Here is a 15,683-nt window from a genome sequence, read left to right on the forward strand (position 1 = left end):
GTAAGGATTCCCATAACAGCCCCAGAACATCTGATGTGCTCCCGACATTGCAATTTTAAATGAATAATTGTTATAAGGGGAAAATAAAAAAAAAATAAAAAAATGACAATGAGGTGTATGTATATATATATAAAAAAGGGTTACATTACTGGCACATGATGCAATCTTAACATAACAGAGAATGTTTGCATGGAATTTGTGATGCTATACCTGGAACAACACCATTTGTAGCAATGGCACTCATTGATATGGCAGTTAACATTGTCTAAAAAGAAAGGAAAAAAATATTACAGGCATTCAGACAAGCAACTTTCACACTTTAGGTTATCTTTCAACTATAAATCTTATTTTAAGAAATATATACAATGAAAAATTGCACTAAGAAGTATCACCAAGTGGTTCTTTCATTGCATTTATTTATTTATGTATTTATTTATTTTTATTTTAAGAAAAATAAAGTTTTGGCAGTGTCTTCTGAAACCCGCACTACTGTACTGTATCACTGATACATAAGCAAGACAATCACTTTCTTATTGAAAGCTTTCTGATCTCTTAGATTGAAGACTGAAGTCCGGGACATCCAAGACTTAATAGCCTGTAAGAGCCCCAACGCCTAGAAAAAAAAACAAACAAGACAATGGTCCTACTGTCGTCAACAGACTGCTGAGCTTAGCATGAACACAGAGTGCGCCTCTGAATGGAGAGTCCCACTCACACAGCAGCAGCATATTAGGACGATCAGGAGAGACTGCATGATCCCCGCCGTGCCTACGATCCAGGTCATGCGCAGGAACAGGATCACCCCGAAGATATTCTGCAGGCATGGCAAGTACACCCCCATCAGGGTGCCCATGCTGGGGGCCTGGAGGCAAAACACAAACCAGCAGACTCTGTGAATCACACAGGTGGACAAATACGAGCTCTGGGACGTTTACAACAATACATCATTTACTTTGTGTGTGAAATATGGAGCAATGTATTTTAAATCTGATTACTCACCCAAAGTCTTGTTTGTGGGTTAGGGTTAGGGCATCCACTTAGGATTTTTCATGACTTACCTCTATATACTGTATAAACTCACACCAAAGTTTTATTTTTTCGCTTTTTGTTATCAATTCCAAAGCCTTTTCTTATTGATTACAATAACAAAACATATATATATTCAACGTCAGTGTTTATTTTTTAGAACTACTGTCTAATTAAAATAATAAAGACAAATTGAACAAAAAAAAAAAATTGAACAGTTTTACACGCAACAGCGCCATCTGTGTTAATTTGACAGTAAAAAATATTTTATTCCATTAAAAATATACATGACTTGCTAACAATCAGTTCACCGACAGCCAGACTGGTAATCTCGGTTAAATACATTACCCAAGGGCCTGTAATTAGAACACAACAGCAAATATTTTAACTTCTTTTGTGAACAAACAGCACATATTACATGCTGATCCACTCGATATACCAAAGCACCATTTCTCTGCACATGTGAATGGAAACAAGCTATTGATTAAAGTCATTGATCAGGACTCTGAAGGTCACAGCGGCACCCTCTTTCTGCAGCATGCCAGGGCTGCAGGAGCTGTGGTGTCGGACAGCTTGCTGGCTGCAGCTCATGCTCATGCCCTGGGATGCAGACAATTCCCATAACAGCCGAGGCATCTAAATAACTTCTGATGTCATGGGCACACCCTACAGGGCTGGGCACATTGTTTACGCGCTCTCCCACTGTGGATCTGACTTAATGGTCTGGCTTTGACTGGTGACTGCAGACACACAGCGGTTCAGGCACTGCAGCCTCCCATCTGCACAGCAGGGGCAGGTCTGCTGGCTTTTACTGGATTCAGACCTGTAAATGAGGAATATTCTTTCCTGGGTGTGGCCATGCTGTACTATGTTTTCAAACAGAAAAACAGCACAGGGCTTCTGTTTTGGAAGCTTAAGGCTTTGGCAGAGAGAGCAATTGGGGCTCCCTTTGCCAACAGTAAGCAGACAGCTGCGTAACATTTTTAGGTTATGGTTCAGAGGACCCAAACTATAGTCTGTGCAGCAAAGTGGAAACTGAAAGGTGGGTTGCAGGACATGACCCTGTATTGGACACTTGAACTTCCCCTGGGACCTGATTTGCATCTGGTCATGATAGAAAACCAAATATTTTGTAAGAAAGCAATCACAATTTTATGCAGAGTGATTAATCTAGGTTTTCACACGGGCAGAAGTACACAACGACAGGACAGGTGTCAATTGTCTTAAGATGTCTAAAGATAGTAAATACAAAAGTGCTGCTACATGAGGTCCCACTAGACTGGAATCAGAGGCATAACTTAGCATTGGTTGCTCACTATTTCTTTACAGTCAACAGGTTGTGGCTTCTCAATTTAACAGAGAACACCTAATCAGCATAATATATGATATAGCCTATGCTGCCCGAGTTCTGGGCATGCTGTATTTTATTATTATTATTATTTGTTTATTTAGCAGACGCCTTTATCCAAGGCAAATTACAGAGACTTGGGTGTGTGAACTATGCATCAGCTGCAGAGTCACTTACAACTATGTCTCACCCGAAAGACGGAGCACAAGGAGGTTAAGTGAATTGCTCAGGGTCACACAATGAGTAGGTGGCTGAAGTGGGATTTGAACTGGGTACCTCCTGGTTACAAGCCCTTTTCTTTAACCACTGGACCACATAGTCTCCAACCTATTTCATAGCTGTGTGCAGTGGCTGGGTGTGGAGTGGAGCTCAGTTATTACCCATCCTATCTCATAGCTGTGTGCAGTGGCTGGGTGTGGAGTGGAGCTCAGTTATTACCCATCCTAGCTCACAGCTGTGTGCAGTGGCTGGGTGTGGAGTGGAGCTCAGTTATTACCCATCCTATCTCATAGCTGTGTGCAGTGGCTGGGCTCACCTTTGGGATCTTCTTCTTGGAGCCATCTGCACTCTCTGCCTCCTCATGCTCCTTGGCTCCCTGGGTGATGTTGGTGTAGTTGACCAGCCGGTTGAGGAGGGAGGACACCTTGGGGCGAATGTCCAGCTCCTCCTGCACACAACACAATGAGAAACCTGCTCAACATTTACATGCAGCTCAGACTTCCATTGCATAGTAGCTTGATCCAATCCTGGTTTTACTAGGAGTTTAATAAGACAAACCTGAGCTTGTGACTTGTACACTGTGGCTAATCAAGCTCGTAGTAAAATCTGGAATGGCTTAACTGCAATGCAATAGGAGTCTTACATGCATTTACCTCCCTGTCAACACAAACATATTCCCTATACGGAAACATAAAATGTGTCTGTGTATGGGTTAGCATGACCTACATTCACAGTATGAGGAATAACCTTTTCAAAATTCAGTTCTTCATTAACCCAACCAATCAGAGGGCAGAACTAGCATGACCTATATTTCCATACCCTCAAAAACCTGTGTTAAGGAATGCCACATTTAAACTGGATGAGCCTCAAGATACTGCTAAGATTTCCCTGAAAATGATTTTAAACAGAAGTCCTTTACAGACACTGGATTCTATCAATGGATCTAAAAACAGAGGCAGATGTTAATACCGCCACCATTTAAATACTCAATATTTTGAAAGACAAATAAATCACATTACATTTAGAACCACTTGATTCGACCTAGATGTAAACCACATGAGAGAAACTGCACTGTGTGAATACACGGTACCTCAAATAAGGCCAAGTTCTTGTCATAGTAGTCATTTCCATTTGCTGTGTCAGCGCTATTCAGGAAAGGGCTATTTTCTTTATGTTGGCCGTGACCTGGAAGAGAAAACACAAGCAGCTATTTCAATACAGCAATATAACGGGGCACTGTATAGTAACAAGTGAAGGGCAATGGCCAGGGCTTTCAGAAGCTCCCACAGTTTATTAAACAGGGAACCCAGTGAGGTATTGCTGGAATCAGGAACTGTAATGTTGACTGGTATTGTGGTCAGATTAGGCTAGGCTAGGAGCATGGGTCAATGCAGTAGCTGTGCTCGTCCTGGCTCGGAACCCTGGACAGTACTGGAGGGCTTCACAAACATCAGCTTGTGATTTCAGAATAGAACACAGTGCCAGAAATACATTGCAGCAGGTGGGATGTAAAAACATTGCACATGCATAATGAGGGGTGCTTGAAATCTCAACCATGTCTGGGTTAGAAAAGGCTATAAAATGCTTCAAAATATCTGTTAAATTAAAAGAAAACGGGGAAGTGCAATTAACTCTGATAATTAGATAGTGTGATCATATTTCTGCAGCATTCAAGACCATTTTCTATTTAATTTTGAGTAATCCCAACACAAACAGATTAGTCTAACGCAATCCTACTAAACCGCAGCGAGCATTATTAAATTACACTTCAAATCACATCAATACACAAACAGGGCCTTTTAGTTGCAATAATATCCATAAAAAAATGCTTAATCTTGAAATTAGATTTAACGAACATAGAAGAATTACTTAGAGCCAATGCATGGCATAATATTTCTGTACCATAGTAACAAAGGGAATGCAATACCACTCTTGTAAGGATGTGCACACTTCTAAATGCAGAGCAAAACTAGTCTCATATGATTTCACTGTCGATAGCTGTGTTTATTCAGATAGGAAACACCCACGCTTGGTTGCCATCGGCTCTGGATGAAAAAACACTTCTATTTGGGCTTCAGTGTATAATGCTGTGACCTTGTGTGTCCTTAATTTAACATGTGGGCTGTCTAATTAAATGATTGCTGTCAGAGATTTTCAATTAGAAAACTTACTGGCAGATATTTTGTTTTAATAACACTGCAGCTGCTGTTTGCGTTCCAGACAAATCTTTTACTGTAGTGGTTCAGAGCCAGAGATTCAGAGACCCTGCCTGGGGTGTGTGATTGCAGGACAGCAGTGGATTAACAGGAACTCTTTAGTAATCTGCTGTTCGGTCTTGCCATTTCAGGAGAATCGGCTATAATACCAGTTTAGAAAGTGCATTGAGACGTCCAAGATGTAAACATGCAAACATGACTGGGGGCTTACTGTTGAAATGCCATCCAGTCCATCACACAGGTGACAGGATGCAAAGGGGATGTTTTGTTTTTCAAAGCCTGTTTCTACACATCCACTTGTGTGGTACCATTTCCCACTAGCCTCAAGGTCTGAGAGCAAAAGCCAAACTTGACGGCCAAACTCATATACTGTACAATGAGAATAAATCACTAATAACTGTGAGTAGTTGAGATTTAGCATCATCTAAACTATTTACATTGCGTTTGCTACAGATAACACATTACAGGGTTGCACAGCATGGTGTCTTTTGCAATATCCCCACATGCATGACCAAGACAATACATTTTGCACAGCTCTTTTTCTGCCTACCCTGGAACCGTTAGTCATCAAATCACACGTGCTTTACTCATCATCAACCACAAATGGATGAAACACCTCTGAGGTGGCACGTTGTTCATAACCACATACTTCTACATTTGCGATTATTCCCTTAAAAATAAAGTGTGACGGATTTTTCAATTTTGTGAAGATGAAAATAAAATCATAAACTTTCTATACTAACGCAGTCTGGTTAATAAACAAAAGTAAGACCAGACTGTAAACTCGTTATTTGAATGAACTAATCTTGAGATGTTCCCAGTAGTTCAGAGCAAGTCCATTCACAATGTACCATACTTTCTCTCTCAAAATATGAAGATGACAGTTCTTCACAGCCCTGTGTTGTACAGTACAGCAGGCTCAGCCAAATGACAAGGTCTTCTATGCCTGCAAAGAGTCCTTAAAGGAATATACCTGGCTCCATTGTTAGAGCTGCAGTACTGTATCTGTAGGTGCAAGTTCAGTACCTCCTTTGAGGTGTTGTATACAGCAGGAAACATGAAAAACTTAACAAAACCCTAAAGTACGAACAAATAATTCTAATTTACACAATGCACGGTTCCAATCACTGTCTAGTAGACAGTGTTCTAACTTGGAAGGTGTTACAATTATTTATTTACTGATCTCCAAGGCCTGTCCTCCCTCCGGTCCCCCCCTGAAATAGGTATTTTAAACCTACCATTGTACCATGAATCACAATAAATCAGTTTTTAACCCCAAGACCAATTATCCTTCAAGGAAGCGGTAAAACATATTCGGTTTTCAGGAATTACACAAACATTACACTTGCTTTTAAAAGCAGAGTGCTGCCAATAGTCCTTTATTTAATGTAAACACTGCTGCCATGGTGCAAGCAGGTTAACTAGAGACTAGAGAAAGGCTACAACACAGGATGATAAAGTGATTGGTTTAAACTTATCCCAACACATTCTGTATCTGGTTTTCTACATTGTACAGTAAACCATCCATCTGTGGCCAGTTCCATATAAAAGACCAGCTCATTATTAATATCTAGTATCAGAACCCAAACTAATCTGGATTTACACAGGTTGTAATGAAGTATGTCCACTGCAATACAGTATATAAGCTGATACGAAGCTGAAAAGGATCATTATCAAATTTCATATAATAACAAACAAACAAAACCACAGCCATGTTCTTTAGTACCATTTCCTAACTTTAAGATCTTAATTATCCAAGTGCATCTTGGCAGTGAGAAAAAATAAAATAAAAAAACACTTAGACTGTTTCCATCAAACACCAGGATAACCACACAACCCACTATGCCTGCTGGTTTCCCAGTCACCTCACAACAAACCCTGCACACTTCGGTCGCACTGGTGACCCTTCAATGCTAATGCTCCATGCGCCATGCTCCAACATGCTAAGTTACGAGCAAAAGGGCCATCCACCCACCTGTTTTGAACATTACCTTTCCATTTTCAGTAACCTGGTTTACCATTCTTCTCACGCTGCACCCCTCATTCAGTACATATTCCAGCTGGAACTTGGGAAAGCACTAATGCAAAGGGTATGGTGTCCCAGTGGGGCTGTGCTGTGATGTGCTGTGCTGACGAACAACTGCATACAGCATCAGCCATCCAGCAGCATTAAATTGGTTCTGGGACCAATAGGGATCCTCCAGGGGGAGGACTGTGGGTGCCGACTGAAATCCTACTGGAGTGGATGGCACAGGGTTTACTAGTTGCAAAGGGTTTACTTTTTGCACGATATATGTAAGTACACAATTGTATCAGAAAAGGGTTAGGGTTAAGGTTATCTTTTCGCACTATATAACTTTCTATTAGTACACATGTAATTACTAAGTAACTAATATGTAAATACACAGTAATTGAGACACAATGTAAAGTGGGGCGGGGAGGGGGGGGGGGGGGGGGCAAGCCAAGAGCACTTGGGAGTCCCTGTCCTAGACCACTGATGGTCTCCATGATAAACAATGATTGTTTTGCCAAATGCTGCCCTCTTCCCTCTTCAGAGCCAACCCTGCATCACTTATCAGTTGAGACTAACATCAGTGACTTCAGCCCCATGCAAACGGTGCACAGGTTAAACTCATTAAATAAACAGGGCAATGCAAAATAACTCTGTACACCCCGGGCTAGTGGACGTGGCTCGGTCACCTGATGTCTTGAGATTGGAATCGCATAATAAATAATGGTTCAGTTAAGTAATGAGATTAAATAAAAGTTCTGTAGTCTTATTTATAACCTGAATAGGTACAGTACATAACCATTGGCAATCCTATACTTTATAAATCTAGATGATATGAAAGCACTACTCTTCTTCTGATCAATCTGTTTTTTTTAATGGAGAAACAACCAATCAGCGATCTACCTGTCACTTTGGAAATCTGCTCAACTGAACTGTAGTTTCAGATTTCACTGGTTTCAGTTCAAGCATCGCTGGCCCACTAAGACACGAAACAAGCTCCTAATTAAAAATTCAGAAGTGGATTACCACTTATAAGGATATCAAAGTGGCTTCGTGGCTCCCTCCCCCATTAAGCCCTGCTCAGAAAAAACAAGAGGTTTGCATGACAAGCCTGAACAAGTTCTGCTACATGAGGAATGTTTCCCAGTTGGCAGATCAAAGAATGTCAGCAAAAATGATTATATTCTGCCAAATCTCTCTGCTATCGTGCATGACAGAAATTAAGAGTTACTTGGCAATATATTGCTGCCAGGACATTTATACATCACATGTTTTTCAAGAAAAAATTCTCTGTTGCAGGGTTTTGCCCTGATCTGCTGAACCAGGATTCTTCGTGACTTCTGATGCATACTCAAGCTCACAGCCGATGATCAAAAAGGTTACTGTATAGAATTCAATAATAAGCCAGGCCAAAGGGGAAAGGTACATTATTCAGTGCAGAGCAGGTTCTGGGATCTGATGCTTCGCCTGTACATTCCTGTGGCGTTCTCTCCCTATAATCACTGATAAACTAGGGAGCAGCTCAGTATCACTTGGTCTGGCTTTAGACTCAAAGAACACAAAAAGCTACCACAGAAGGAATCCACTGCACTGTTGTAAATGCTTCCCTCCTCTGAGTCACATCACAAGCAGAACTCTGTACAGTGTGCCGCTGACCTCAGACAACAAACCCCCCAGGATAGAATCAACAGAATTTAAAATAAATGAATTTACACAAACTCAAATAACATTATAGTCACACAGTACAGGCAGGAGGGTAACAAGCAGAGGAGTGGCAAAAACAAACCAAAACAGTAAATCTGGTCTCTTAAATGAGACATAAAAACAGGCTTTTCATTTAGAAAAAGGTTTTTACATTCTACAGGAAGGGTGCATTTAAATTTCAATTGGATAATAAGCATTACTTTGTTGGAGGAGGGCGCAAGTGACTCACTATTTAAAGTTGAACTCCCTTACAAGCTGTTATTCAAATCCAAACACATTTTTGTTAAAACTGTGTTTAGTTTTCAAAGTTTTAATTTAAATCCAGCACCATTCACCCTCAAATTCAAGAAACAACTCTTGTCCTTTTTACATCTCCAAAAACATTCATAACCTTCTAGGAAGTCAAGAGCATTAATGTAATAAATTGGACAGTACAACACTTCTCAAGAGAGTTTCTATTAATAACACACACAATGGCCGTTTGTGTACAGTCTGTGCTACCCTTTCCTTAAGCAACAGCTGCTGAGGAAATAACAGCAGCTGTGACGTACAAGTTTCTCTGAGAGCACTGAACGACTCCAGCCTATTTGGAGAATGATACACACATACTGTAAATACAAATTCATCTTTATTAAAATGAGGTTATTGGCACTTGAAGCACACCTCAGAATGACATTTCAGGCCACAAAATAGAACACAGAGGTGAGATGAGATGAGGATTCAATAAGTGTAGGTATTCGATCATATCTCTGGACCCTCTATAAGGAGTGTAAATATTCTTCAGTGCCACAGTACGCCACCATTTGACTGCTTTAATGCAATACAGAACATTTTTTGCTTTGTTTTTATATAAATGCATTTTTTGCTAGCCTGTCTTCTTCTAATAGATTTCTTAGGAAACGAAAATGTATTTGGTGGACAAATCCCTCCAATCAGTCTCCAAGCAGCCTCCAGAAATCCTCATCAACCTACTGTACACACATCCCGATTAACCCCATATATAGAAACATAGGAAGGGCAGTTACAGAGGAATGGAATATAACTCATGTTTGATCATGGTAGGAAAGACTGAATAAATAACACCACTTGTGTCTTCAGGTTTGGAGGCACAGCTCCCATTACATTCCATGCAAGTCTAATTTCCATCTCTTGTAATGGTAATCTTAACACAGATGTGGCATCGGACATTTTTTATTTCAATACTAGGATTTTTATTTCCACCATTTTTTAGTCTATGCAAGAAAATAAGGACAAAATATAAGAAACTATGTCACGTTTCTCTAAAGTTTTTTTTCATCTTAAAACTCGGATGGCTCCTTAAAATTGCAAAGCCTAGGAGTCTCAATGGTTATGTCTTCCTTTCTTTTTTTTTTTTTAAATGAACTTTTAAGATAGAATTAAATAGCACTAAGTACCATTAATTCAGCTAAGCTTGTTTCATGTTTGACTGCATCCCAGGCCATAAAGTTATGCAATGCTAATCTTTCATTTTACTTTGGGGGGAGATTAATTCTTAATCCTTTAATTCAAATGTAACAGAAAAAAATGCCACAAACTTCACAGGTCTAATAAATGCAGTGTTGCCAAGATTGTAATTCATTCACGCCACGGTGAACTCCAGCAAGCTGTCCGGGACCAGTTCACTTCACATCCACTCAAGCACGCAGAGGTAATGTGTTTGTTTCTGTCTTAATAGCTAAGAATCTGTCCACTGTTCACAAACATTAATGGATTAAATAAATGTTTGCTTTTCATGAAACTTTTCCAGACTGCTGTTGACATACTGAACAGCAGACAAGGAACGCTCATGAACTTTATTTAAATGAACAATAATAAAAAAGCAGTCAGGGTAAGGTTTGGTGAACAGTCTAGAGTATAACATGCATTTGACAAGTCTTGACAACCTACAAAGCAGAAAAGTACAATTTCCAGTAATTGTAACCAATCCAAACTAACACTGGGCTTACAGTAGTCACTGGAGTCTGGGAGGGTGTGCTTTCAGCCAGGGGATCCCAGTTAGAAGGGTATGATGCATAAAGGTGAGGTCTTTTCTTTGGCTATTTGCATGTCATTATCTTTGATAGTAACGTCTGGTGAATACACAGAGGGAAAAACACATTTTCTTTACACTATTTATACAATGTATTTTGGGCACCATGCAGGACCCGTAGCCCCAGGTGGATTTCAGGGTTTGTGGGAGTCAGAAATATACTTTAAATACCTGCATTATTGTACATCGCCTTCACTGCAACCCCCTGCCTTAGATCTGCTGTATGTTCAGCTCTCAGCTGGGACTTGAATATGTTTGGTAAACAGAAAGACTAACTAAGGATGACGTGCCTCCAAATGGCACACATGCCAAGTATTATTTAACTGCTGATTACAGGTCAAGTATCAAGGGAACGTCTGTCAATCTGAAATGCACTCGTCACAGAATTGCCCGTCAATAGCGTACTTATTAAATATGAATGCAAGTCTAGCTCTTTGTAAACCAGCTGCAATTGTGATTAAAAATATGATTTAATGAAATGTACAATACTAAATGTCAAACGTCAAAGCTTAATATCCTTTTTTTATAGAGTTCTATGAAGCTCTATTTTACCAGGAGTTAGTGCCTAATATTGCCATAATGTCTGGTTTTAACAGTAATAACATTACTGTATATTGTATTTTAGTTTTGTAAATGAAGCAGGGACTTGTTAGCGGTGTATTTAGCTACTGACTATGTCGTCATCAAGTACTTGTGAATTAATGAGTTAAAATGATTCAAATTTGAGTTTTCATACAACGCTTTTTGTTGCAGAGACAGCGTTTTTGTTTGCCAGTTCAGGGGGATTTTGAAATGCAGTTACTAGATTCTGCAGAAAGTGATTCTACACACTTTATTTCACCTGATTCACTTTGATCTCTTAATGAAACAGTCCATGGAAATCACATGTGGAATGTGATATAATGCATTGTGTTAACAGAGGGGCACACAGTATTTTCAAAGTGTGCATTCCAGTCTTTAATTAGATTTTTTTTTAAGAAAGCACCTGCTACGAAACAAGTTATTTGTTCACTTTAATAAAGACACACTGCGAAAATGTATCCTTGAAGACATTAATGGTGATACAGTATATAATAGTGTGTTGGTATTTGACAAAGGCTAGCTGCTGCTTATGGTGACTTCTTTGTTACAAATATTTATTGATTAGACTTTTTTGATAATTACAAACACCATACATTACACTTTTCCTGTATTTTTTAATGCAAATGCACAGTACAGGGCTGGAAATAAGACTCCCATTGCATAGAACTTTGATCCATTCTTGGTTTTACTAGGAGTCTGATAAGACACACCTGAGCTTGTTACCTGTACACTGTGGCTAATCAAGCTCGATGTAAAACATGGAATGGGTGAAACTGCTATGCAATAGGAGTCTTATTTCCATCCCTGACCTGCTAAATCCTATGAAGTTGTTGCAGGTGCAATGATCTGGTTGGGTAATCACTAGAGCCTGTCTACAGGGCTCTGGTCTGTCAACTGCAATAATCTCAATGATGTACCTGCACAGGGTAAAGAGTTAAACTGCAGATCACTGAACTGCAAATTATATGCATACATCCTATAACTAGTCAAAATACAGCAGACTACAGTCAGATTGATGTTTTTCCTATATTATTATTTATTTCTTTGCAGACGCCCTTATCCAGGGCGACTTACAATTGTTACAAGATATCACATTATTTTTACATACAATTATATTATTTTTTAAATACAATTACCCATTTATACAGTTGGGTTTTTACTGGAGCAATCTAGGTAAAGTACCTTGCTCAAGGGTACAGCAGCAGTGCCCCCCCCACCTGGGATTGATCCCACGACCCTCTAGTCAAGAGTCCCGAGACCTAACCACTACTCCACACTGCCGCCCTGGTAGCCTGTGTCCAGTCTATTTTGGGAATGGGGTATAATAGATGAAATACCCAGTCAGAAATATTTGGCTGAGTTTAGCTTTGCCACTGGTTAATATCATTAACATTAGACTCATTGTGTCAGGTGAAAATAAAAAAATACAAGAAAAGAAGGGGCTCCTACATTCGGTAATAGGCAATACTCTGTGGATCAGTATTCCAGATGGGCTTTTATCTGAATACTCTCTGATATTATGCCTTTGTTGTACTGCATAATCGTTTAAACAGCAATACTCTTAATGCTTAACCCCGTTCAGCTTAGACAAAAATGATTTTCTTCAAACCTCTGGTCTTTAATTCACTCCCATTTTTTTTATTTTTTAAAAGTAGAAGAGCACTTGTTGATGTTACAAATCTAGAACCACAGAAACGACTCAGTACCGCGTGCTCTCTGTAGCCCTCTCTCACAGGTCGCTCTGCTTTGTAACATTAACTAGAATAATTATCATCATTTGTACAACATGTCCCATTGGTTCTCCAAGCTATTTGCAGCACTGTTCATTGGTGCAGGGCTCATGTGACCCGACAGCTGCTAACAGTAGCTTTGCTAGGCCACAGAAACCCTAAAATCAGTTTTTTTTCTTTTTTAACCTTTAACAGTTATTTTTCTGCCCTGTGTAGGGTTAAGATTTCACCTTTATGGAGTCATCGTCATCTATTTATTAAGGGAAAAGAAAAACTGGCACAAAAATATATTATTTGTAGCATGCTCCAAACACCGGCAGTATAAAAGGTACATGCTTTTTCTGCTTGTGTCTTTCTGAGCTGTGGCTGCTGTGTGAGGGACCTCACTGCACTTTACAGGATAAATCAAAATAGTGTCTCAAAAGGTAATTTAGTATTACTGCCAATGAAGTGTTTGGTGAGCAAGCTGTTACACAAGTGAGATGCCTTACCTCCAACAACCCCTACCCCTTCAGCTGCATGCAGTGTACTGCACATCACATTATCACAACTTCAAAGGGTGTCACCTAAAAGATGCTTAAGACATTTAAAAAAAAAAAAAACTTTAACAAGACAGAACTAGCCAATAATAAAGATTGATGGAGAAAGTCCGCCTGGTGGATTAAACATCAAAGTGTTTATTAAAGCAAACAGGAAGCGGACAGAATTAAAGAAAGCAGTGTAAACGTCCCACTAAACTGATGAATGTATGTCACTTATGTCAACACACAAATAAATAAATACATAAATAGAAGCTGTGGGCCTGTGTTCAATGAACTGAAACAAAAACCTTCATGACACTTCTGAAGGAGACCCCTACTGTTCTATTTACAAAAGGCTAAAAGGGTGAATTTGGCACTTGTGTTAAAAGGCTTCTTAATTACACCTAGTTCTTTACAGTGCCCTACAGCTGTGGCACTTTTACTAGAAGACTCAATGTGGTCCAGTCTTGTTACCAGCACCCCAGCAGACACTTACCCAACACAAAGGTATTTAATGCAGCCCTACTGAAGCATGGGAATGTTACAGGGCACAGGGCACAGGGCCCACAGCCGTCAACAGACCAACAGGCGGCACCCATTCATCGACCAGCACGCTGTAACTAATTTAGTGACAAAAAAATGGTAATCCACACACTCCAAAAAGTATTGTATTTACACACAAAAGCAACACAACAAAAAAGTGCTAAACAGTCTCACCAAACAAGATGTTCAGCTACTGCCCCACGATGAATAAAGGACTGTATAAATCACAGCAGACAGGGAATCAGTTACTTTTGGAAAGTGCTAAAAAAAAAAAAAGTTCAGAACTTACCATCAGAGCTTACTGTGTCATTGTGGTCTCTCGAACCTTGCCCTGTATCTCTGTAATCAACCCAGTTGATGCCCTCCAGACTGTCATAGTTCGAAGTGTGATTGTCTTCCACCGGCACCACTGTGAAGTGAGGCATTTTCCTACAGCAAGATGTGTTTGCTTTTGTTACCTCTAGCTGAGCCCAGCCTGTTACAAAGCAGCCACTACCAAACTCAGAACTGCATTCCAGCTGAGTTTGGTCACTTCCTCCAAATGAAATTACAATCCTCCCCTTCCCTCCAGCTCCACCCATTGACTGGGCTCAAAGGCACTCTGTGGAAAAGTGTACACAGACACAGCCTCATTTATGTCTGAAAAGTTTTCCAGGCGCCCCAACCAGAAATACTGAAGAACAATGACGGGGCAAGATATTCAGTACCCATTACAATAGGGAAAGACCAGCAAGTGACAACAAGGTTACAAAATGGGAATTCCACTGTTAACTAGGAAATACACTGCACTGCCACAAAAAAACAAAAAACCTCATAAATAAAGAATATAAAGTTAGTATAGTATTGTTTTCTCTCTTTTGTTTTTCACTGTAGGGAGCTGTAAGAACTCCTCTTTCTGGCTGGCTATAAAAAGCACATAAATTGGGATGGGTCGATGTAGTTTTCCTATATAAACAGTTTTTATGGTTTGCACACAAATCAAAGAGGTTTTTATTGTGTTTAACACAAAAGCCCTCTGCTTTATTCTACTATTTCCAATTTCTAAACTAAGGAATCTGACATGTAATACAATTAACAAAAGACATCAGATGCTGTGTTAAGGGCAGATTTCAATGATACCACCACTCAGTAGAGCTGGGTCTGAGTCCCATCCTCTGTTAATGATCTACATGTGGAAGGATTCAGGTCTGGCACAGTTCTGATCATTGTTATAGCCTCTCATCTCAAAGCACTAAAGGAATCCAAGGGTGTGGAGATGTTTTTCCACAATCCCTCCGTGCCCTTCTGTAAACCACTTGAGCCGAGCCCAGCTGATTCTATATATGGTAATCCCTGCCGAGAAGAATGAAGCACTGCAATGATGAAGCAGCCCCTTGCATTTTGTACCCTTGCCATTTCTAATCTCAGGTTTGTTATTTATTCAGTCAGAACTTGTACAGTATGTTAGTTTTTATATTACAAGTGTGAGCCATCATTCTCTCTTGAAATTCAGCGTGTGCAGCATTCATTCCAAATAATTACTGGAATCTTCAAGAGTTCTATGAGCAAGTGCCCAATCTGCACATTCCATTTGTTTTATTCTTGGTGCCCATTAAAAACACAGTGTTGACTAGCTACTTTGAGTCCCGTTTTAAATAGAGCGGCAACACGCTTAAAAACAAGTATGAACCCGATGCAATGCATACTCCATGATCATGGTTATTATGGGCTGTTGACTGTCCTGAGAGATATAA

The 15,683-nt window shown here is 39.8% G+C and overlaps 1 protein-coding gene across 3 annotated transcripts in view; it reads right to left on the reverse strand.

The window, feature by feature from the left end:
- Positions 1-14,473, reverse strand: part of LOC117424447 (solute carrier family 12 member 4-like) — a 29,554-nt gene extending 15,081 nt beyond the window's left edge. For 2 of the 3 annotated variants that reach the window (XM_058992862.1, XM_058992860.1), the window contains exons 1-5: positions 14,240-14,473; positions 3,684-3,778; positions 2,910-3,041; positions 716-862; positions 211-265 (exon numbers count right to left, since the gene is read on the reverse strand). In XM_058992862.1, coding sequence (XP_058848845.1) covers positions 211-265; positions 716-862; positions 2,910-3,041; positions 3,684-3,778; positions 14,240-14,375 — 565 coding nt within the window. In that variant the 5' untranslated portion in view covers positions 14,376-14,473. The remainder of the gene's footprint in view (positions 1-210; positions 266-715; positions 863-2,909; positions 3,042-3,683; positions 3,779-14,239) is intronic. The other variant, XM_034928346.2, reaches the window with a different exon arrangement.
- Between the last annotated feature and the right edge of the window lie 1,210 nt (positions 14,474-15,683).

Source organism: Acipenser ruthenus, chromosome 19, assembly GCF_902713425.1.
Source record: "Acipenser ruthenus chromosome 19, fAciRut3.2 maternal haplotype, whole genome shotgun sequence".
Taxonomy (NCBI): Eukaryota; Metazoa; Chordata; class Actinopteri; order Acipenseriformes; family Acipenseridae; genus Acipenser; species Acipenser ruthenus.